Source organism: Lacerta agilis, chromosome 8 (genome assembly GCF_009819535.1).
Source record: "Lacerta agilis isolate rLacAgi1 chromosome 8, rLacAgi1.pri, whole genome shotgun sequence".
NCBI classification, from domain to species: Eukaryota; Metazoa; Chordata; class Lepidosauria; order Squamata; family Lacertidae; genus Lacerta; species Lacerta agilis.
This window is the reverse complement of record NC_046319.1, coordinates 20732802-20758004: the sequence shown is the minus strand read 5'-3', so window position 1 is coordinate 20758004 and position 25203 is coordinate 20732802. Positions and strand designations below refer to the sequence as shown.

The window sequence follows — 25203 nt, the reverse complement described above, 5'->3', positions numbered from 1 at the left end:
TCCAGCTCCCAGCAATGCAGGAATCCCAGACAGATGCCCATCCAACCTGTGTTTGAAAACCTCCAGTGGAGGAGAGTCTACCACCTTCCAAGGTAGTCTCTTCCACTGTCAAAGAGCTCTTACCATCAGAAAATTCTTCCTAATGTTTATTCAGAATCTCATTTCTTGTCATTTGAATCCATTGGTTTGGGCCCTACCCTCAGGAGCAGCAAAAAGCAAGCTCGCTCCACCTTCCTTGCTGCATACCTTTCATATATTTGGTTGTGAGCAGTGCTGTTTTTCTAGAAAAAGAGATGCCGGAACTCACCATGAACACCTCCTTTGTTCTCTGATAATGGCAATGGCGTCCACCTGAGAGGTGCCGGAACTGAGATCTGGTGAGTTCCAGCTGAAATAAGCCCTGGCTGTGAGGATATTTGGTTGTGGCAGGGGGAAGGTTAGCCACTGACGCAGGCCATGCTGAAGGTCTCCGAGAGGGCCAGATGTGGCCCTCGGGATGCTCTCATGCACCCTAGTTCTGCAGAATTCAGGAGGGACGTCGTGCTGGGCAGGACAAAGCAGCTAAATGACAAAGGAGAGGAAATGAGGGTGGTAATATCATTGCCCCTCATAATTGTGGGGTGCACTTGCATGTGTAAAAAGGTATTTCCCCACATGTAGTGGGGTGGGTGATGTGCAGAATCTAGGGCTGGCTGGGGTGGTGGTGGTGGAGGGGAGCCTTTTGCAGCACCCTCCTGTCCTTATCAGCAAACAATGCTGAAGCTTCCTCATCCCGCTGCCCGGCCTTTGTTCCCATGGAAACCAACTGCTCTTTACCAGCCTGTGCGGGAGTGAGAAAGCTTGCCTGGGTGTTGCCTTTTATCAGCCCAGGTAACAGATATATAGCTTGTAAACATCAGCCTCCCACTCCTTTCCCCAGGGAAGGGAACGGGATGGGTTTGAGGGCATCATAATACCTGCCTTAGAGTGCCGGTCTCACCTTTGCAGGGAAGCCAAGCAAAAAAGATTCCTGCTTGTGCAGGCTTTTGATTCCCTGTGGATAGCTCAGTCGGTAGAGCGTGAGACTCTTAACCTCAAGGTCATGGGTTCGAGCCCCACGGCAGGCATAAGATTCCTGCATTGCAGGGGGTTGGGCCGAATGACCCTTGGGGTCCCTTCCAGCTCTACAATTCTGTGCGGCGTGATTCTAGCCTGTTTTGATGTTGGAACGGGGTGGGCTAGGCAGTGGTGGCTGATGCCCTTTAGGACTGGTAGGGCAGAAGGCGGGGAGCCCAACTGTAGGTGGCGCCAGAGAGTCAAAGACAGCCAGAACCAACTCATTCTAGTTACCTTTGTCTCTGTCTCCTCCTCCTTCTGAGTTCAAAAAGGGGCAGCACTGAGGCCAAGGAGAAGGAGGGAGATGGGCAGTGCCACCTCTTGGGCTGGTTATAAGTACGAAGGTAGCCAAGTGGGCCTGGCTGAGGGCAGGCTGAGATTGGTGAGGCTGTGCCCCATTCACCCCCATGGACCAACCTGAGCTGGCAGGGGGGTGGGATAGGGGTAGGATCGGTCTTTCCTCTTCTTTTTGATGGAAGAACACACACACACACACACACACACACACACACACACAAACTCGTGGATTTTAAATGTCTGATAACTTGTTCTGCATTTTAATATTTTGTAAGTCCCTTTGTAAAAAGCAATGAAACAACAGCAGCCTCAACAACAACAACAAACAACAACAACAACAACAACAACAACAGAAAAGAGATGTTTAGGAAGCACAGGAAAGGCAGTGAAATTCCACCCCCCCCAAAAAAGTGATTTTATTTCATTTATTATTTATTTATAGAATTTATATACCGCCCTGTACCTGGAGGTCTTAGGGAGGTTCACAGAAAAGATCGCAATATATAAAATCAAAATAAAAAACAATAACCCAATAACACCCCCCAGAAAAGAGCCACATTTTAAAAGGGCATAGGATGTCAATCAAACCAGCCAAGGGCCTGGTTATAAAGGAACGTATTTACCTGGTGTATAATGAAGGCTCCAGGCGAACCTCCCTGGGGAGAGCAGTCCACAGGTGGGGAGCCACTGCAGAGAAGGCCCGTCTTCCTGCTGCCACCCTCCAAACCTCTCGAGGAGGAGGCACATGGAGGAGGGCCTCAGAAGATGATATCAGGGTCTGTGTAGGTTCATATTGAGGTATTGCGGTCCTGAGCTGTTCTGGAAATCAGGAAGCATCTTAGAACAGGTGACAAACACTTTCCTTGAAGCCCTTTGAGCATTGCTTTTGTGGCATACTAAATGCAAAGTTCACACTCGCCTGATTTCTGAGATGGGTCTGGTTGCACTCAAAATAAGATTAGGGGATTGGAACAGGGCTGGCCTGGGCAGTTTTGTTTCTTGAGGCAAAACCCCTGTTGCCTGCCACTGCCATGCCCCTGTCCTGCCACCTCCTCTGCAGATGTGCCCTGCTGCACCCCTCGTCCTCCTCTGCTGTGGGCATGCTGTACCACGGCACACCCTCTCCACCACAGGGGGCATAGGCATGGCAGCGGGGAGTGCCTTTGGAGGAGGTGGAAGGGATGTGGTACAGTCCCCTGTGGTGGAGGAGGCAATACACTCCTTGGGCTCAGATCTGCTGCCCGAGGCCAACTCCTCACTTTGCCTCATGGGCGGGCTGGCCCTAGATGAGAAGACACTGCTCCCCCCCGCCCATTGATTAGTTTTGCTAGCAATACCTGGGGACTTTTTCAGTGCAAAGAAAGCATGACTGATTGGCTTGAACACTCCACACTGCAAGAAATAAAATAAAATTGCAGTTCTGAATGGCAACATAAGCAATAAATGAACTACAGCGCAGCGTAGATCATGCCTGGCATTCGAATGTTTCATTTGTGTGAAGCCAATATATGCTTATACTTTGATCAGGCAAATTCATGGACAAATTGAAGCCTGGAAATTAGCTTTGATGCTTATATGGAAACCCCACCTTCAGATGTGGTATAACTCCGAATGCCTTTTTTTTTTTTAAGGGTGGGGTGAACAATAATAAATCTTTAATACGGTCAAAGACCAGCAAGAAAATTGTACAGTCCAATTCATATAATTGGTATCTACTTAATAAAATTACAATTAAAATTTTGCAGATTTAAGTGTTATAAAATTTTTATGGATGGATCTTAACCACCTGTCGACATTCCTGCAGTGGTCCTACGGTAGTTCGACTAGGCCGGGTATCAGTCACTGGTATTTGCTGTCATCACAGTGCGTCTTATTCTTGTCGCTATGTAGCAAAATTTTGCAACAATCCTAGTGGTCTCTATGTCTTTGTCAGCTAAAAGGTATCTGGTGTAGGCTTCCTCTGATCGACCGGGCTGTTTCACCAAGAGCGGTTCGATCAGTTCTTTCCTTGAGTCGCGAAACAGTGGGCAATATAAAAGGGTGTGCCCAGTGGATTCGATCTCACTGCCCTCACAAGGGCATAGTCTTAGGTCAATCGGGGTCTTGTTGTATCTGCTCACTAAGAGAGCTGAGGGGAGAGCGTTAAGCCGGGCCCTGGAAAATGCCCAGCGATGTTTGGGGTTATCTAATGACTTGAGGTAATTTGCTAAGTGCAGCCTTTGATGATCATAAAGAGGCATGTAGATTGTTGAAAGTCGGTTAAGATTGTTTTGGTATTCAGTGGTGGGGTGAACAACATGGGACAATAGGGGAAGACTATAACTCTCTTGATCTACCTTTCATGGAGAAAAGGAGACTGAGAGGGATAATGATAGCCATCTTCAGGTATCCCAAGGGCTGCCACATGGAAGAGGGGACAGGCTTGTTTTCTCCTGCTCTGGAAGGTAGGATTCAAATCAATGGCTTTGAGTTACAAGAAAGGATATTCTGACTAAACATATGGAAAAACTTTCTGGCAGTAAGAGCCATTCGACAGTGGAACAGTCTCCCTCGGGAGGTTGTGGACCCTCCTTCCTTGGAGGTTTTTAAGCAGAGGTTGGATGGCCACCTGTCATGGATGCTTTAGTTGAGATTCCTTCGTTGTAGGGGGTTGGACCAGATGACCCCTGGGGATCCCTACCAACTCTATGATTTCGTGATTCTATGATTCTACTTGTGGTCTTTTCAGAAGGGTTTGGTCAGCCATTGTACGAAATAGATGCTGGACCAGATGGACCTTTGGCCTGATCCGACAGGTGTCTTCCTTATGCTCCGATGAAGCATAAATCTATAGCTCAGAGTTGGAGGACTTGTGGTCCTGCAAATGTCACTGGGCTACCACTCCCATCATCCCTGACCATTGACCATCCTTACTGGGGTGGATGGGAGTCCAAGAACATCTGGAGGGCAATGACCTGATATAGGATTACCATTATGGACAAGGGGCTATAGATATGGCCAGCACCCCAGACACCAAGGACTAGAGTGGCTGCCTTGACAGCCAAACCCCAGCAGATGGCAGAATAATGCAAAGGAATGACTTCTCTTTCCAGAAAGTCCTCTTCTAAACCTTAAAGCAAAAGGAGGTTGCTGGTTGCCTTGGCACAGTGATGGGGAGAGTGTGACCCCCAAGAAATCTCACCATCCCTGATCATTGGCCATGCCGGCTTGGGTTGATGAGAGTTAAAGTTCAATGACATGTGAAGAGCCATAGATTTCCCCACCTCTTTCTTTCTTTCTTTCTTTCTTTCTTTCTTTCTTTCTTTCTTTCTTTCTTTCTTTCTTTTGTATACTGCCCTTCATCCATAGATCTCAGGGCAGTTCACAACATAAAATTATAATATAATAAAAAGCAACATACATAATCAAAATAAGAACAAAGACAAACCTTTGGTGCTGACCTTTAAAGCCCTAAATGGCCTCGGTCCTGTATACCTGAAGGAGCGTCTCCACCCCCATCGTCCAGCCCGGACACTGAGATCCAGCGCCGAGGGCCTTCTGGCGGTTCCCTCACTGCGAGAAGCAAAGCTACAGGGAACCAGGCAGAGGGCCTTCTCGGTAGTGGCGCCTGCCCTGTGGAAATCCCTCCCTTCAGATGTCAAAGAGATAGACAACTACCAGACATTTAGAGGACATCTGAAGGCAGCCCTGTTTAGGGAAGCTTTTAATGTGTGATATTTTGTATTTGATTTTTGTTGGAAGCCGCCCAGAGTGTCTGGGGAAATCCAGCCAGATGGGCGGGGTACAACTAATGAATATTATTATTATTATTAAACCAATAATCACCCCACCCACCCGCCCTTCCCACAACACATGTCAAAGTTGATCAGTCACCCAAGGCCTGGTTGAAGAGAAAGGTTTTCGCCTGGCACCTAAAGGGGTATAATGAAGGCACCAGGTGAGACTCCCGGGGGGGGGGAGCATTCCACAAATGGGGAGCCACTGTGGAAGAGGCTCGTTCTTGTGTTGCCACCCTCCAGACTTCTTGTGGAGGAGGCACACGGAGAAGAGCCTCAGATTATGATTTCAGTGTCCAGGTTAGTTCATATGCTGGAAGGCAGTCCGTCAGCCATTTAAGGCTTTGTTGATCAAAACCAGCACTTTGAATTGGGCCCGGAAACTAACTGGCAGCAAGTGCTGTGGGGCCAGGATTGGTGCAAACTGTCTTGCCCTAGTGAGCAACTTGGCCGCCGAATTCTGAGCTAGCTGAAGTTTCCAAATCATCTTCAGAGGCAGCCCTACGTATAACACATTGCAGTAATCTAACCTTGAGGTTACCAGAGCATTAACAACAGTAGTTATGTTCTTTAAGAGAAGTAGCCATGAACAGCCAGAAGTAGCTATGCTGGAATAGGCATGAATTTCAGCACAAGGCAGAGTGTCGGAGGTGGGAAACAGTGGGGCAGCCGAAGCAGATGGAGTCAGTGGAGGAAGGTGGGTGGGAAACCTCTCTAGAAGTGGACAGGTTGGATCTCTGACAAGACCAATCTGCTCCTCTGCTGGAAGCCTGTTGGGGAGCAGGGGAGGGGGTCAGAAAGTAGAAAGGAGAAGAAAGAGTGTATGGAGGAAGATGCAGAGAGAAAAGGGGGGAAGGTTCCCCCCTCCTGGTTTGAACTGCTGTCCCTGTTTCTCTGTCCATCCCAGGGTTAACACTGGTCACTTCTTCCTGGTCCAGCAGCAGCAACTCCAGTTCACTTCCCACCCAGGAGGAGCTTATTGCTGCCTCTCGCCTTATTGTCAACCCCATTGTCACCTTACTGGCAACTCCTTGTTGTCCTGTCTCAAGCCTACCAGGGAGACTTGCAAGCAATCCCCAGAATTCTCTTCTTGGGGTCTGCTGCTCAAGGAGAAAGCTTGGAGCAGCGAGGTAAAGCAACCGGGCTTGACTGAGCAGCTGAATGAATCGTGGGCTTGCTTCCTCCATCAGGGAGGCCTGCTCCGCCCCTTACGGATCATGGGGAATTAATTTTCTTCCATGCCTGCCACGAGGGAGCAAGCAACAGCTGTTCTTGAACTGTATTTCCAATGTGAAATCTCTTAATGCATCGGGGGGGGGGGGGAATCCCGCTGGCTCCATTTCAGTTGCTGGAATGGGAGCAAGCGGCTGCTCCAAGGCAGACTATTTGGTGCTGTCCGTTCTGTAGCAGAACAAAAATTTAGCTGCGTGGTAGAAGTGTCATTTTCTTCCTAAGATGGGGACACATGCATGACAAATATGGTAGATTGCTTTATGCCAGGTTAGATTATTGCTTCACTTGCTCAACCTTTATTTGAGAGCTGTTCAGTGCCTTATTGACAGCTTGTTCAGCATAATTAAAAAAGGGTCTTCTTCCAAACTACATCTTCCCAGCTTCAGAAGTCATCATTGTGGCACCTGTGAAGGATCATGTAAACACAAAGGCCTTCTCTCGCCAAACAGGGTTTCCTCCTTCTGCTCTGCTGAAGTTTGGCTTGAAAGAAACATTCTATTGTAACCGACAGAAAAGGCTGTGGTGTTTTTCTTGGTTGCAGGGTGTGTGTGATGCCCACGACAGCTTCCCCGGTTTGCAAATGGGCTCATAGACCCCCCCCCCCAAAAAAAGCTGATGATGTTTGCCTAGCTTATTTTACTTTTATGTAGCCAGCATGATGGCTCCAGGGCATCACAAAATCATTTCCTAACCAATGAGAATTGGCCATGCAAAATTGTCACAAAGCCACTTCAGAGTGAAGGGAGTGCTCTCACTCTGAGCCATCATTGAACCATGTACTATGTCAAAGAAGCCAATTCAAAATCAGGGCCGCACCCACAACGAGAATAGCTTGTCCTCACAACACTATATAGTCAATCAGGTTTTAGCTGCTTAGTGCTAACACAAATCCAATTCAGAGCGAGGGTAAAAAAGTAGCGTGCTCACTCTGAACGCATAAACTGCGTCACCACTGTTCTCAACTTTTAAAAAGTGGATGAAAGGAGGCACTTTGTATTGGACACCAAGGTGTTCATCAAATGTACTATTGGTAACTGTCGCTTTGAGATCTGGCTATATATTCTAAGGGGCAAGGCAAGATTTGTTATTTTCCCTTTACGTTTATCTTGTGCTGAATCAGAACCTGCCAACTCAGTCCCATTTGCACCAGGCTTTTGGCTGAAGAGAGAACAGAGTAAGCCTGATTAGGGATAATCCACCTAGAGCTTAGTGAAAGTGTCTCATGCCGTTTGATCTAAGCTCATTCTGTGTTGCTTAGCACCTTCCTGACAATACAAAAAGCAGGGCTTGTTTTGGTTTGTTTGTTTTTTACCAGTGCTCCAAGAGACTCTCAGAGGAACCAAACAAAGCAAGGGCTTAAAAGGAGTTTTGCTGCATTGTTGAATATAACACAGTGTTGACATGGCACAACTTGAGCACCATTTAGTGGCTAGTAAAGAACGGCAGAAACAAAGTGAGAGCTATTGCTCCTCCCTGCTCCCTGCCAGGGCTTTCGGGTTTTCTTTAGCAGCTATTTCTGCCCCATATAAATCTCATACTTCCATGGCTTTGATGCTTCCAATGAAAATTGGGGGAAGCTACTCAGAATGGAAGCTGAGGCTCCAATACTTTGGCCACCTCATGAGAAGAGAAGACTCCCTGGAAAAGACCCTGATGTTGGGAAAGATGGAGGGCACAAGGAGAAGGGGACGACAGAGGACGAGATGGTTGGACAGTGTTCTTGAAGCTACCAACATGAGTCTGACCAAACTGCGGGAGGCAGTGGAAGACAGGAGTGCCTGGCGTGCTCTGGTCCATGGGGTCATGAAGCGTTGGACACGACTAAATGACTAAACAACAACAACAACAACAACAACAACAACTCAGAATGGGGTTAGGGATAACACTCAGGGGGTTTGGGTGGGTTTCCAGGAGCAGAACAGCAGGCCCTACATTTAGTTTGTTTCTAGAAAATGCTTTCTTCTGCCTTTCAGCACAAAGGCACCAAAAGTAAAAATACAGAGAATATCAAAATAGACATTGAATAGCTTTGATAATAAAGAATGATTCCAGCTTCTGCCGAGCCCAATGTCCAGTGAAACAAATGGTTTTTTATTGTTTGCCAAAATACCTCATTCATTCATTTATTCATTCATTCACTTGCTTGCAGCGTTTATGCCCTTCCTTTAGCCAAAAAGGCTCTCAGAGCAGCTAGCAAAAATTAGCTCTGAGACAATTCTCTGCCCTCAGGGTAACAATATAAAACACAATGACTCAGGAGGAAAAAAGAACAGGAGAAAAGAGAGGGGAAAGAAAGCTCAGTTACAAGTTCTTTAAGTTACAATTATTAAAGTTATAGCTGACACCAGTGCTGGTTCTGTCTGCCTTGCCTTTGATAAAGAGTAGCTCCTCTTCTGAAGGACTCTTTCCTACCCCCAAATATCCAGGAGCAGAGCTGGTTGCAGTCTCCAGGCCAGATGGACAGGATAGGGTCTGCCACACAGTTCTTCCCTTGGAGAACTAACTTGATGGGAGTTGGACAGCATCCTTGAGAGAGCATTTTTCTACCCCACTATTTAGGCCACGGGTGAAAAAGGGGCCTTGACCCTTGAGCTGTTGGTTCAGAAAAATGCAGCATAGAAAGGAGAATTCCTGGATGCCAAGATCCAAGTTTGGGTCAAGCACTTTTTGTTGAGAGAACCCTAGTGGTTCACAAAATATGCAGCAATGTAAAGCATGGAAATATAGGCTGTTAGATCTTTAAAATTTGCCCTTCCCAATGCTCTTACCTCAGCATAGGAAAAGACCACACATATAAGTTAAAAATGGTTTACTTACAAACTCTCCAAAGGTCAAATTCATGTGTTTCAGAAAAGTTGCACAGGCAGTAGAACTTAGCTTAGTTACAAAGTAGTGAACATCCCTAGATTATTGGTACAGGAACTCAAGAGTGAAGAGTCATGCGGTCTGAGCTGGAGCAACCTGCTCAAACCTCTTCATGCCCTGAGTTTTTCATGTAGGCTGGGAGAGGGGACATTGAGCTTGATTTCCTCCCCAGGTAAGGGAAAGTGACATAGCTAAGCCTGGCAGGACAGCTTACTCTATGATTTTAACCCCTTTCGTGTGTTAATTAGCATGTTGGTTATATGAGGCTGGTTATCCCACATGAACCTCCAATGAATTGGCAGGGCAGGTGGGCACAGAGCAAGACCTCAAATGTTTATCTAAGTGGATCTTATGCAATCACCTTCTAAATCTGGCCTGCAGATGGTCCAGGAATCAGTGTGTTTTTACATGAGTAGAATGTGTCCTTTTATTTAAAATGCATCTCTGGATTATTTGTGGGGCAAAAATATAGCCTGGCCCCCCACAAGGTCTGAGGGCAGAGGCGTAGGAAGGTCAGGTGGTACCCGGTGCAGAAAAATTCTTGTCACCCTCCCCGCCCCCATTGATTTCCCCTGCTGCAAAAATGGTTTTACGTTATTTCATATTTTCTTACAAAGGAATAATAACAAGTAATAATAATAAAAAACTTTTATTTATATCCCGCCCTCCCCGGCTGAAGTCGGGCTCAGGGTGGCTAACATCAGATATGTGACACTGGTATAAAATCAAACAATAATTAAATTACCCCCTAAAAACATCTCAAAATCAAATTAAAGTCTAATTAGATGGCTTTCCACAGGGTTAGGGTTGGGAACAGTAAGTGCTCTTCTGAACTGAAATTTCAGCCTTCATGACATAGGAAAACAGCCAAGTAGGAATAGGAATAGGAATAATTTAATTGGCCAGGTACATTTTCCAACATACTTGGAATTTGCTTTGGCTACATTGCAATGTAAAAATATACAAACACTAGTACATTACAGAGCAAGAGCCGAGGCTGCCCTTCTTGGCACCTCTTAAGATGTGGAGGTGAGTCTAGGCCCGATGGAGTTGGCCGGAGGAGGGAGCCGTCTTCCCAAGCACTCACAGGAGCATCAACAGCAGCAGTGTCCCGGAGGCCTCTCTGGAGCCTCTTAAGCTGTGGCAGTAAACAGCTATTTTGGTGGAGGAGGGTCAAGATATTAACCGATATGCATGAAATTTCATATATAGCTATATAATCCCTAGTATAGTAAGATAAGACCTTTGGAGCAGGCATTAAAAAAAAAAACAACAAAGTTTTTTTTATGAACCACCCTAGTAGGGCAGTAATTGTTCCTTGGTAATTTGTCACCCCCCTCCATTATGGAACATGGGGCGGTCCGCCCCCTATGCCCCCCCTTGCTACACCCCTGTCTGAAGGACAGTGGACCGGCCCCCTGCTGAAAAAGTTTGCTGACCCCTGATCTTATGGGTATCATTGGACCCCAAGATTGACACTGGAACTGATACTAGGTCATATTGTAACATGTTTGTTGTTGTTCAGTCGTTCAGTCGTGTCCAACTCTTTGTGACTCCATGGACCAGAGCACGCCAGGCACCCCTATCCTCCTCTGTCTCCCGCAGTTTGGCCAGTTGTAACATAGTGCATAGTTAAACTATCAAACAGGCTCCCATAGGAGGCAGTGATGGCCACCAATCTGAATGGCTTTAAAAGAGAATTAGATAAATTCATGGAAAGGGCTCTCAATGGCTACTATTCATGATGGTTATGTTCTTCCCCCACTGCTGGTTTCATCATGCTTCTTCTAATCAGTGCTTTTTCCCCCTGGGGATATTCAAGGGTATGCAGTACTGGAACCATTTTTCTCCTAGAAGAAAACCACTGGTTAAAAGTCTGGCACTAATTGTAACAATTTCATGGTGAGAACCGGCAACTGTTTTTTTCTAGAAACGTCTCAAAAGTCTTGTCTAACGGAGGCCAGTTTTAAAAGACATGGCTCTTATTGTGTGCGGATTTGATTGAAATTACAGGTTTTTAGCATTACAAATTTTGGGTGATTCTATCGCAAAGCTTTCTTCTTCTTCCTTTTTTTGCAGGCTTTATTGCACAGATCAATATGTAATCCTTGCTGGGTGCAAATTCATAACCAGGGTGCCCCCATCTCCCACCCCCCTCTCTCTTTTTTTAAATCCCGCAATTGGAAATTGCATTCCCATCATATTATCACTCAGCACATAATCTCCCCCAAAGCTCCGAAGCTGACATGCCCAGACCGCAGGATTTGGCCTCCAACTACGATTTTCATTTGCTAGATCCAAAAGAGATGAAATGCTGAGATTCAGGTCACTGCAGCAGCTTGAGCCAAATGATCCGTAGCCTTGCTCCTGTTTTGAGGCAGTGCATGTGGGGAGCAAGCTGGGAGCCTGCTGGGTCAGCCAAGGCAAAGCTCTTCCCCCACTCCCTGCAACGAGGGAAGCAGCAGGCAGAAGCGATGTTTCACTCCAGCCACAGAACCCAAGAAGCTGCTTTCTCAGTATTGCCTACACAGATTGGCAGCGACAATCCAGGGTTTTAGGCAGTCCTATTGGAGATGCCAGGGATTGGACTGGGGACCTTTTTTCATGCAAAGCAGATGCTCTCTCACTAAACTACGGATCTCCTTGATAAACACAGGAAGCTGTCTTATATTGAATCAGACCTGGAGATGTAAGAAGGCAGCTGTTTCCATTGTGACCTGTATCTGTCATATTCCGTGCTGTTTCTGTTCTGCTGCAGTCCAGATTCTGCCAAATACTATGTGATTTGACTTACAGGGTGCTATTTAGCTTAAGTTACTCTTGTGACTTACATAACTCACATTCCATTCAATGGAAAGGAACTGTCAAAACAATGGGAGGGGGAAATAATGGATGAAGCATCACTTGCAGACTCAACCCCCCCCCCCCCACAAAAATCTGAACGAATACCTATCCTATTCACTTAACTGATTTCCATTCATGGTCACAAACACACGAACTGAAGCAATTTCTGCTTTGTTCCCCATTTTCGGCAGAATTATCTGACATCTCTACTCAGCCTGCTTGGTTGATTGTCTAGTCTGACTGGAGGATACTCTCAAAGCAGCCCAATCTAAACAATGACAATCATTGGATGAAGTGAACTAGTCAAAATTCATGCAGCTAATATGGCTAACTCAGTAGGGCAGAGAGCTATAAAAGCCTCCAAGTTAATTTTGTTTCTTTCTCAAATGACCTCACAGGCACTAGCCAATACGTCCCTGTGGAAATTGCCTGAAAACATTGTCCATTGAATTGCACAGTCAACAATGACTCAGAAGTAGTTATCCTCCCGACAATACAAATTGTATCCAAAGGCTCTGTCTGTGCAGCGCCTTGGTAGTAATTATGTTGAAAGCTGATAACTTTCTTACTTAAACAGGAAGTACGCACTTGTGTAACTGTTATACAGTCATAGACGTGTGTTACTAACCAACTGGGCTTAGATGGTAAAATCTGCCTGTGTTTATTTTTATTTTATTTTATTTTATTTGCAAGATGCTGAGGTCCTCTTAGTCTATGAGGACCTTGACTGCAACCTGCTTAGTCTGTACGTAAATCTGACACTGGCGCTTATTAATAGGGTTATAGGATTGTACGCAACCCATAATTTCCATAAAACATGCAATTTTTTATTACATTTCCTTGAAACCAAACTGCATCACAATTTCCAGTGCATTCTGACTGAGAGCTGGGTTCCTGAACCAGCAAGAAGATGCCAGTAGCACTGGGGGAACTGCATTTCCCACAACCTCTGGGGCCTGGATGGATGGCAGCCATAGCAGCGTGTTAGCCGCTAGAAGGAGGAGGGTGGAAAGAGGAAGACAGCAGGGAAAGAGTCTTCCCTTTGTTCCACCTTCACTGGTGGAGTAACAGCAAGCAAAGCGCAGAAGCCAGCAGGAAACAGTTTGAATTCTCCTCTGGCTTCTATCAGGCCTGAACTCTTGGGTGCCATGGGCTCGCTTTGTGTTTGAGTGCAGTGAATTGCTGAGATTTGCATTCTGAAACCATGAATTATGCAATCCAGAAATGTCACTATCCTTGACCCTTGTTTCCTTGAGCAACCTGGCGGGGCTATAGACGTCTTAGAAGATAGAACACCCACACGCTATTGCCATCAGCCAGCCATGAGATAAGAATTCTGTGTTTTAAATGAGTGCAAAAAGATTGTCGACTCAACACTTAGCAATCCATTCAGATCAAAGTGTTTTATTGGAAGGGTTTATTATACAAGAGGTTTTATATTCCTATGCAATATATTTACAGGACCAAAGCCATGCACAGCCCCATTCCCTGACCCTGCCTGCAAACATCCTTCTTCAAACTGAAACCTGCAATTGTAAGCCAAGATGAATGAATCTGTTGCTTTTGGTTTCTCTCCATTTTTCCTGTTGGACTTCCAAATCAGTTTGCTGTTTTTATTTTTTAAAAGTCCTCATGTAAATCCACCAGCATTTCAGCGCAAATTTCTCTCTTTCTGTGCGAAACGTTGCCTGATGCAATCATTTTCACAAATATATGCATTTTGGGGGCCCGCTTGCCCCTAACAGATGCATTTTTGCACACGTTATTTGGCATCGCAAACTCTGAAGAAGTGCAGATTTCGAAGGACGGCTGTGTTTCAGTTAACACACTGTTTTGGAAGGTGTGGGTTAGGTGACCCAAATCACACCCAATTTCTCCCATCCCATGAATAACCATCTCTTCATACCGCCCTGGCGTGGATATATCTGAACAAGACTCGCACCGTATATATATAAAAAAGCACACAACCATTCATCGACAGAACACTACATACTAGGGGTAGATCCTATATCCAGAGACTGTCCGGAATGAATGGTGGTTCTACTCTGTTCTGTTTACAAGGTTTTGTCCAAAGCTATGAAGCAATTCCACGACCTTCTGTTCTATTTCTCAGCTGACCCTGTGCTGTTGTTATTATTACGTCCACACGAAACTTCCCTGGTCCATGCAGATGCCAATGGGCTCAATGTACTGCTGGCTGGCTGGGCTTCAATTAGGGGTTGGCAACCTCAGGTCCAAGAACTTAGTGCAAACTCCCAGGCTCCACTGACCCTCCCCAGCCACACCCCCATCTTCCCAGGCCACACCCACACCAATGCTTCCTTGCACCTTCCATTAGTGTTTTTGCCTGGCTGTACTGTGTCCTTGAACTCAAATGGCTCTTGCTTGCTTGGATGGAGGATGGAAAGGGGTATGTGAATGTGTCTATCAGCTAATCTGTTGTACAAATGTGACTCATTCATTGATCTACCTGCTTTTGCCTCTGGCCCCGTCCACGCAGGCACATGACCCCAGGAAGGAGTTCTGGAAGGGAATGCAGACCCCAGGCTGAACAGGATTTCCCCACGCCTGGTCTTTATGAAGGGCCCAGGCATTTCCCCCCTCTCTTTCTCCCTCTTTTCCTCCAAGATTTGAGATTGCCCCTAGATCAGAACCTAGGCATGGTGAGAACTTGAATGTGTCCAAAGAACACGATCCCAGAAGCTGTGTCACTATTGCAGGGGGCGGGGAATTGCCCCACAAAACTTTCTGCGTTTCAGTGACCCATAAGGTGCCTGGGGCATGTCCAAGTGGACAGCCTTGGAGTTTGTGTTGGGTACAGGAGAGGGAAGAGGAAAGCTAAGCCATTGGCGGAGGTGGAAGTCCTCGGTTCCTTGCCACCTTGCTCTTTCTTTTCTGCAACCTGGCTGTTGGACAGCAGACCTGGGGGAAGTTGATACAGGGAGCTCAGAGTAGAAAATATCTCCCCCGCCCCTTCTGCTAGCAGTTAACTGTAGAATACTGGTTTGCGCTGGATGCGCACAACATTGTATGTGTTCAGACCCGGAGCATCGAAGCCAGGAGACAAGCCCTTGCGATCAAAAGGGTAGAAATTGAAGAGCTGCCCATCCTGGGTCTCCAGGGAAACGGAGGCGGAGCCTAAGTGCAGGGTGCATGGGAATTCCTTATCAAACACCACCTGGAAGACGCGGTCCTCAAGGTGATGCAGCTTGATGGTCCGATAATTCTCCGGGATCAGCTCCTCGATGTGCGGCCCAAACTGCTGCATGACCAGCACTCCGCCTCCCCCAACCTTGATCTCGTAGAAAGTCAGGTTGGAATAGGTGTAGTAGCCAACGTAAGGAGTAGGGCTCGGGGGCGGATTGAGGCTCTTCTCTGCCTCGCGGAAGGCAGACTCCATGGCAGGGATGAGGTACTCGTAGGTCTGAGCTACGACGTCTCCTCGAGGGCGGGGACCAGCCATCAACACAATGAAACTCAGGCGGAGCTTGGGGACCAGGGAGAAGGTGGCCGAATAGCCGTCCAGGTCACCGTCCTTCCTGATGATGTCATAGCCCAGTTGCTCGTTGATCTCCCAGGGTGTGCCAGTCTTGTTGGCAAAATATTCGCTGGAGCACTTGAACAGGGGCGTCAGCATGGTCTTCACGGTGTCAGGCTCCAGGAGTCGGCGGTGGTACGTGCCCAGGAAGACCATGGCTAGTTTGGCCAGGTCAGCAGCTGTGGAGTACATCTGCCCAGAAGGTCTGTACCAGCCCAGGTCATAGAGGGGTGCCACCTGCCCGCTGCTGTAGAAACCCACGGCCATCTGAGAGCGGATGGGAGGCGTGATGTCAAAGCCTGTGTCCTCCATCCCCAAGCGGTCAAGGATGTTCTCAGAAACCCAACGCTGGTACTCGCCTTCTGCAGCGTGTTCAGCTAGGACGTGGGCCATTAATGAGAAAGCCAAGTTGCTATAATGACATCTGAGGAGAGAGAGAGAGAGAGATAGAAAGGAGCAAACTTTTTTTTCTCAGGGTGCCTGCTGAGTTTGACCTGAAATATGCAGTCATCCCACCTGCATCACAGAGACATGGATAAAGAATGTCAACTGGAACTTAGCATGTTGCTAATGCATCTTCTTATTCTATTAATGCAAATTGTACAGAGATGGGCGAAATGGATTATTTGGTGCTGTCTTACTAAAAGACCCAGGAAGACTTTTCTAAGTCATATTTGGCTTACATATTGGCTGACAGGGACAAAAGAAATAATGGGATCTGCACTGTTGCAAAGATTCACAAAAGGTTTCCGTTTCCGTTTGGGTCAGTCATGCCATTTAATTTCTATGGGTCTTTTCTGAGTATGACTATCAGTGCATATAACTCTACGCATGTTTACTCATTTTATGCTATAAATTATGTTTTTTGTGTTTTGCACATAATGAATGTTCCTGCATTGCAGGGGGTTAGACTAGATGGCCCTCATATCCTTTCCAAATCTACAATTCTATCATTGAATGAACTGGAATTTGAGGATGAATGAAAAGCTGCCAAAACAAGCAACACTTCACAATCTCTGTATGCTTCCAAAAATCTCACTCAAAAGAATATCAATACAATGGTATGCAATACAATGGTATGCACAATCACATAGGAAGCTGTCAGACCCTTGGTTCATCTCACTCAGAATGCCTACACTGACTGGCAGCAGCTCTCCGGGATTTCAGACCAGGATTCTACTTGGAGATCAACATGGATCGAACCTTCTGTGTGAAAAATGGGAGTTCTACTAAGCTACACCACTTCCCCCAAAGGATGTGGATATATACACATCAGAAAGACAACAAGGAAAGGAAACACTTTTCATTCCACACTCTCATAACTGCCTACCAAATGGATACTGCTGAAGGGGTCTGAATTGCAGCCAGATCCATTGTGAGATTAAACACTTACAAAAAAAATATCCTAGGAGAGGACAGGAGAGGAAAGGGATCAGCTAAGCTGCTTTGATGATTTCTCACAGCCAAAGCACGCACATCACCGTTTGGTGTCAAAGCCCAAACTGTGGTGTTTATCATGGATCAGCTCCTTGAGCCTATCCAGGAATACAGAAAACCTTGGTTGTGGGCTAATCCATTTCAGCCCTTCAACCGGACTAGTAAACTAGAAAGCTGTCACAGCGAGAAAACCAACGTTTGTTTTACACCTGTACGAATCCAGGAAAAGTAAGATCGTTGTCTCACTGTTTGAAGCCTTAAAACAGGTGTGGGGAGATTTTTTCAATGGCTGCATTCCTTTGTGTGCAACCATCCGGGATCCTCAGGCCAGTGGTGAGCAGGGCCAGAGGCAAAAGTGGGTAGGGCAATCAATGTGACACTTACCTTTATACAGTAGGCTACATTGCAACCAAACAAAGGTCAGCAATTTCTACACCTACACACATCTTCTCCTTCCTCCATCCAGGTGAACAAGAGATGTTGTCACAGTTCAAGGGCACATTCCAGTCAGCCAAATGCACTCAAGGAGGGCTGGGGAGGGGTGTGGCCCAGAGAGGGGGCATGGAACGTGGAGACCCTCAGGGACCAGATAAATAGACTTGGAGGACTCCATACCCTAGCCGGAAGTTTGATTGGAGAGTGCTAAGTAGGGTACAATCATTCTAGCTTTCTCGTAGCTCCCCTTCTTCCCTCTCCCCTGTGTTCTCCTTATATGGTGTTGCAATTAATAACTGTAACAGTTTGGAAACAGTCTATCTGGCTTGAGCTACAAATCAGAACCAATTGTAACAACCCATTCGGCTCTGTAGTGGTTTGTATCTGCTTCAACTAGATCCAGACAGGGCACAAATGAGCCCAATTTGATTCAGTTTGGCCAAACATGGTGCAAAGCCCCAGGGCATTCTCACCTGGTTCCTGGGTCAGCCACCAGGACATCATCTTTCAAGAGTGCCAGTGCTTCTTGGGTTGTCCCTTTCCACAACAAAGTGGTTGAGCGCAGCCGTCGGGGCAAGCCTGCAGTACCAGAGACATGAAAGAGAAGTCACTCATACTATATCTACTGATGTCAGAAAGTGGTGTGTGAGAGGCTCTCACTTGCCAGGTCTGGGTGGTTTAGAGCAAGGGGGAGTGGATTTCTGTCTTGGAAAACCAGAGCCAGTAGATACAAACTATAGGGAGGGGTGATGGGAGTTTTAGTCCAACAGCTCTCATGTCCCAGCCTGAGGATTCCTCATTAGAGGATGACTCAGAGGCCCTGGAATAGCACCAGGCTCAGTTTGAGGATGAGGAGCCAGGATCCTTGCATGAGACTATTTGGGGTTGAGTATCTGCAGCAAAGGAGACATTGGTTGCTGAAAGTGAGGCTGAACAAGTCATGAGCCCATGGGAGAGATGGGGCCTTTTATGAGACTGACAGAAAACCCATTCCATCCAGAGAAGTGTCTGGCTGCAGACAAGAACTCCTCAGGAATCAAGCCTTCACAAAAGTAAGATCCTTCTCCCAAGGAGACTTCTGGAGAAAGACAAGCTGATAGGCATCTAATGAGGTCATGGTGTGGCTCTGGCTCAAAGGCCTCAGTGCCATGCTGGGATTGCTGATCAAACAATGTCTGACAGGTTCTCTCCACACGTGCAATCCCTCACCTGAGAGCTGGCTGGCCATTCTGCGCAAAGTCACTGGAGACGGCTTGAGGGGCAGCGATCCCTTCTCCAGGAAGATCAGTCCATCTGCTGAATATCTCTGCTCCAACTCTTTGAGTCGCCCTAGGGGGTTCTTAATGGTGAAGCTCTGGGCATAGCGTTCTAAAGGGTCGTCAAGTGATGTCACTTTCCCTTCCTCCCACAGCTTGTACAACATGATGGTGGGGAAGATCTTGGAGACACTGGCAATCCTACCAGGCACAAACAAACCACACATAATCAGCTGGAGCAGGGACAGCCAACAGGACACCCTCCAGACATGGTTGGATTTCAGACCCAGGCTGGAACATAGGAAGCTAGCTTCTACCAAGTCAGGCCTTTGCTCCACCTAGTTCAACACTGCCTGCACCAATGTTTCCCAAACTTGGGTCTCCAGCTGTTTTTGGACTACAACTCCCATCATCCCTGGCTAGCAAGACCAGTGGTCTGGGATGGTGGGAATTGTAGTCCAAAAACAGCTGGAGACCCACGTTTGGGAAACATTGGTCTGTACCGACTGGCAGGGGCTCTTCAGGGTTTCAGACAGGGAATCTTTCCAAGGCTTACTTGGAGATGGTAGGAACTGAATCTGAGACCTTCCGCAATCAAAGCACATGCTATACAACTGAGTTACACCCCACAGGCAATAGTCAGCAATGATGGGAATTGTAGCTCAATAGTAGATATGCAGGCTACCCTAGCCTGTGTTGGCCACCAAAGGACTTCCCATGGAAAGCTTGCTTTTCTTGGAAACATTCCACAACAAAGGATTTCCCTCACACCTCCTCCCCATGGAAGCCATTTGTTGGAAATGGAACCTCTTCTTCACAAGTGTCATTGAAGCACATAGTCCAAGAAAGTAGTAGTTCAGAAATGACTACACTGACCGGTAGTGGGTTTCTTGGGTTGCAGGCAGGGGTCTTTCTCAGAGAAGACACTGCACACAGAAATGTGCAGGCCGTTGAGACAAGAGACTCAGGCCGTTCGCCTCACCTGTCCAGATGGAGTGAGCAGCAGGCTCACCTGTAAATGGTGTATTCGTTGGGGATGCCAGAGAAAGGGTCAGAGCCATTGCGTTTCCCAAAGTTTCCTGTCCATAGTACTGTGTCGTTGTAGATGACGATGGCTGACAGAGCTGGCAGGCCAGGGCTCCGGATTTTGTGACGGAGAAGCATATCTACCTGCAGGAGATTTGAGAAGGGTAAAGAATGAAGAATCAAAGGCCTTCATCATGTGAGCGGCCGCCGAGACCTCACAACACCGGTCTTGAAAGACCTACATTGGCTCCCAGTACGTTTCCGAGCACAATTCAAAGTGTTGGTGCTGACCTTTAAAGCCCTAAACGGCCTCGGTCCAGTATACCTGAAGGAGCGTCTCCATCCCCATCGTTCTGCCCGGACACTGAGGTCCAGTGCCGAGGGCCTTCTGGCAGTTCCCTTGCTACGAGAAGCCAAGTTACAGGGAACCAGGCAGAGGGCCTTCTTGGTAGTGGCACCCGCCCTGTGGAACACCCTCCCACCAGATGTCAAAGAGGAAACCAACTACCAGACTTTTAGGAGACATCTGAAAGCAGCCCTGTTTAGGGAAGCTTTTAATGTTTAATAGATTATTGTATTTTAACGTTCTGTTGGAAGCTGCCCAGAGTGAGTGGCTGGGGAAACCCAGCCAGATGGGGGGGGGGGTTATAAATAAATTATTATTATTATTATTATTATTATTATTATTATTATTATTATTACTCTCTCTCTCTCTCTCTCTCTCTCTCTTTCTCTCTCTCTCTCTCTCTCTCTCGTATTTCTTTGCTTCTTATGGTGGGATATCTTTGGACTACCCATCCATGAATGCTAGATAATCACATTTTCACCTCCCTGAGAAATGCTCCCTGAGAAAACCTGAACTGTTCCTTTTCCACTGCTGTTCCTTTATTGCTTCTGCTTTCTGCCGGGTGCCATTCCTTCTGCCCAAGGGATCACATAAAGATTGTGATAACGCCAGCCTGTTCTGTTTGGGTGATGATGCCAGAGAGCTAAGCCCGGGGTCAGTGTTTCCTGCCTACACTCTGAACAGCCCCAAAATGTAGCCCATCAGACAAAACTGTAATGCTAAATCGAAAGCGAGGCTTCCTACTCACACTCTGAATGGCCAGCGATGGAGTCGTGATATCGGTTGATATCACGAAGCCAGCTCAGAGGATGGCGGGGCTTCCCCCACTCTCTCTGAACTTTCTTTCTTTAACATAATGTGCATACCCCTTAACTCGATGAAAGATCCCCCCTAAGCACTTTACAAAGGGCAACCTAAAAAAAGGAAAATCCATTAAGAAAGGCCAATAAAAACAGGAGGAAGTTAACACAGCAAATATAAATAAAACCAGCTCTCTTAAAACCATTACACTTCATAAAATCACAAAGTTGCATGATAAAAATTACATGCCTGGATAGACTTGCTGAAATGAAAAATGCTAACCCTCCACCCTCCATAAGTCTCACCACAACGTACCTTTTCGAGGGCATCCTTCAGTATTGGGATTGGGTGGTCCAAAGGCACAGGGTCTGGGTAACGGGGACACATCTGTACCGCTTCTGGCTTGACCTCCAACACTGATGGGGCTATGAACAGGAACAGAGACAGAGTGGTGGGAATGCCATGGTTCAGGTAGGGGTGATTGAGGAATTTGAGAGGAAGTGTGGTGTAGTGGTTAGACTATCAGACTAGGACCTGGAATACCAGGGTTCAAATTTCCACTCAGCCATGAGCCTCACTGGCTGACCTTGAGCCAGGCACTGTCTCTCAGCCTGACTGACTGCACAGGATCAAATGGAGACACCTTGAAAGGTGTGACATAAATTCGGTAATAAAGGAACAAACGTTCCAAATCAATAAATTCTGGATTGGCCGTCCTCCTTTCTACCATCTTCCTATCAAACTTTGCCAATGGAGCTTCGAAGGGTAAAACAAACACACCCGTGGACGCTGATGCATATAGGCCCCAGCTTTCGGATCTTCGACGATTATCCCTGCATCGAAGGGGGCTGGACTAAATGACCCTTGGGGGTCCCTTCAATCTCTATGATTCTATGATTCCCCCCACCCTTTTAAATTGACACCACTCTCTTCTGTCTTGGCTGTTACTGAGTGAGAGATTGTTGGGAGCTTAAGCTGCCTGTGTATAAGAATAGAATAAAAATAATAAACCTGCTTATTTGCTAGCATAATGGTGCTGAATTGTTAGGGGTGCTGCAAAGCCAGGGAAGGCAGCTTAAAAGCCAAACAAGGACACTCTCCCCTCCACCCTGCTTTTGCCTCCCTTCCCTCTGCCTCCTTCACAGCCTCTCCATTGAGCTCAGAACACCAGCTGCGTTCTGAAAACCTCTTTTACCAGCAGCTAATATAACCAGAATGGAAAGGGGCACGTTGAGAAAGGAGATGTAGAATTACTGATCTATTGACAGGGGCAAGGCTGTCTGCTTCATTGTATTGGGGAAAGATCACTTCCCCAATTAACGGAATCTGGGGCATTGGTATTACGGTGAAGATAGTGTTTCATGGCAAGGTTTGAGACAATAGACAGAGACATAATAAACATATTTCTCAATGGTTAATCAGCAGTGGAGCAGTTCAAATAAAGCAACAAGAAAACATTTGCACTGCATTTCAATAAGTGTATGAGAAAAGCCCAGATGCTAGATCAGGCCAAAGGCTCATCTAAGTCAACATCCTGTTCTCACAGTGGCCAAGCAGGTGCCCTCCGCCCCCCAGATGGGGGCAGCAGTAGAACCTGACTGAAAAATAAATAAAAAATAAATTCCTTCCAGTAGCACCTTAGAGACCAACTATGTTATTGGTTCCTTCCACTTTCAGTTTACCAACTGCCTCTGGCAGTTCCGCAGATCAAAAGCGGTCAAATGGGTTTTGCATAAAAATATGTGTTAAAAATATATATTTTCTCTCTAGGCACTTCTTTCTTGTATAGATAGATAGATAGATAGATAGATAGATAGATAGATAGACAGACAGATATATAGTATGCATTTTGAGCCAAGGATTGCATCAGGACACTAGAGGAGCGTGAAATCTGATCTGCACACTAGTCCAGGAAGTGCGGATCCACACCCTCCAACATTTCTCTGATGAAAATAGGGACATCCTATTCAACAACAATTTTATTATTTAAACCGCATCCATCTTGCAGGGTTGCCCCAGCCACTCTGGGCGGCTTCCGACATACATAAAAAAGCATAATAAAACATTCAACATAAAATACTTCCCTACACTGGGCTGCTTTCAGATGTCCTCTAAAAGTTGCATAGTTACTTATCTCCCTGGCTAGGGGTGCAGCATAACTCCAGGACCCCCCCCCCAACATTTCTCAAATAGGGATGTCCCACCATGCCCTCCCACATTTCTCCAATGAATATAGGAAAAGTGGGACACCCCGAGATCAAATTAGAAGCTGGAATGGCTTCCATAAATCTGGGAGTGTCCCTAGAAAATAGGGACACTTGGAGAGTCTGCAGATCAGGTCAGCTGATATGAGAATTGGCAAAGACTTAATTCCTTTAAGAATCCCTAGTTGACTGGTAGAAGTGTGAACATGGTGTGTGTGTGTGTGTGTTTTAAAGAAAACCTGTAAACCAGCTGCTACTCTGGCCCCCTACACACTCTTCTGGTGAGAAGTGCTATGAAACTCTTTGGCCAGAATGGGCTCGTTCAGATGGGCACCTGGTTCAATACTTACTGGGCTCCACTTTGGGAAGGCTATACTGCCAGAGGAAGCAGCTGGTCATGGCAACCGAGAGAAGGAAGAAGACGACAAGAGCCACATGGATCAACTTCACTTCCATAGCAGAGAGCCGGAAGAGGCTGTGGCCACCAGAGGCCTGCTGGGAGCAATGTTTAGGAGATGTTTAGCAAGGTTTTAGAATCACAGCTGAAACCATGGAGTGCGACACGCAGCACGGAGAATTACATTTTAAGAAGGACACCGGGAAAAGGGTCATAGCTTAGTGACAGAGCAGAAGGTGCCTGCCACATTTCCTGGCCCTGGCCTGAGATGCTGGAGGGCCGCTGCCAGCCAGTGTAGACAATACTGGCTTATATGGACCAATGACCTGACCCAGTATAAGACAGCTTTCTATGCTCTTGGGAATTGTCTGTGTGTGCCCTGTAAGGACATTTGACATTTTATATGTTCCCTCTAAAAATTGCATGCTTGGGAAGGGTCCCTTCTTTGTCTATACAAGGAGGTGGGTGAAACTAGAATTCATTTACTCTGCCTGTCCTTGGCTCTGGCACCCCCTACTGTTGGCCTCCCTGCTTTTCACCCTACCAATCTCAATGGGCATCAGCCAACACTGGCCTTATGAAAGGATACCTTTTTCGCCAATGGTGAAATGGCCATCTGTTTCCTACACACCTCTGATTCTGTTTGACCTCCTACATTGGAGGCAGTGATGCTTCTGAATAACGGTTTCTGGGAATCCCAGGTGGATGCACTCAGGTCCTGTTTATGGGGTTCCCATGGAGGCATCTGGCTGGCCACTGCAAGAACTGGATGCTAGACTAGATGGGCCATGGGTGTGATCCAGCAGGGTTCTTCTTATGTTCTCATCTATTATTTAAATTAAGGGCTTATCCACACCTCCACTCATCCCATGTGTAGGAAGCACGGGTCTGAATGGTTTTCCCCTTGTTCCCTTCCTTTCCAAGGAAAAACCCATTCTTTAGTGCCAAATTGGAACAAACAGCAATCAAGAGAAAACACAAATTGCTGCTTGCTCCCCAGGGGGAAGCAGCAGGACGAGAGGAAATGTGGGTAAGCTAACATAATAAAAAATCTCCAAGCCTTTGATACAAAAACAGTTTTGTAAAAAGCAATAACGTACAGTAACATTTCCTAGTTAAAGAAAGTAAGATAAAAACAAAGCAAATGTATGCGTACCAAAATTGAAATGGAGCAGTGTAGAATGCAGAGGTGCGGGAGTCAGAATTAAGGAAACTTTGGGAAAACTAAGTTTTAAAGAGGTATTTAAACATCATTCCTGTCTGCCTCACTGATTGTCTTCAAGGGACAACCCAGTGGTTGTGGAACAACCAGCAGGGTCTCTTCAGAAGATCTCAAACATCAGCTTTGTCTGTGTTAGGAGAGATGGTCTTCTAGATATCCTGGTCCAAAATTGTTTCATGCAGCACCCCCCCCCCCCTTTCCAAAACATCATAGCTTCAGAGAACATAACAGGCACTCCTAGATCTTGAACATTTTCTTCATCTATTGGGTTGAGACCCATAAGGGAATCACTTCAACATCATCACATCCCTCCCCAAACTAAATAGCAGTTAACAAGCAGGAGGGGGAGTGTGAAAGAGAGGGTATATCTAGGATACAAATGCCAGCTCTATAGAATTTTAAGTGGCATAGGTTTCCCTCAGGGATCTTGG

General features: G+C 46.6%; 1 protein-coding gene across 1 annotated transcript; it reads right to left on the bottom strand.

Moving 5' to 3' along the window:
* Positions 1–14975: 14975 nt before the first annotated feature.
* LACTBL1 (lactamase beta like 1) lies at positions 14976–21366 on the bottom strand. The gene is made up of 5 exons (XM_033158945.1): positions 21265–21366; positions 19789–19946; positions 18730–18977; positions 17994–18099; positions 14976–16072 (listed from the first exon to the last, which is right to left on the bottom strand). The coding sequence occupies exons 1-5, from the start codon at positions 21334–21336 to the stop codon at positions 15097–15099; spliced, it is 1560 nt and encodes a 519-aa protein (XP_033014836.1). The 5' UTR covers positions 21337–21366; the 3' UTR covers positions 14976–15096.
* Positions 21367–25203: the final 3837 nt, after the last annotated feature.

Excerpts from the sequence above, each read along its gene's own strand:
- LACTBL1 (XM_033158945.1), bottom strand. The coding sequence starts at position 21,336 with ATGTGTCCCCGTTACCCAGACCCTGTGCCTTTGGACCACCCAATCCCA. Across the intron at positions 18,100-18,729 it reads AATGGCCAGCCAGCTCTCAG|GCTTGCCCCGACGGCTGCGC; the intron begins GTGAGGGATTGC and ends CTGGTACTGCAG. Across the intron at positions 16,073-17,993 it reads GTGGCTGACCCAGGAACCAG|ATGTCATTATAGCAACTTGG; the intron begins GTGAGAATGCCC and ends CTCTCTCCTCAG.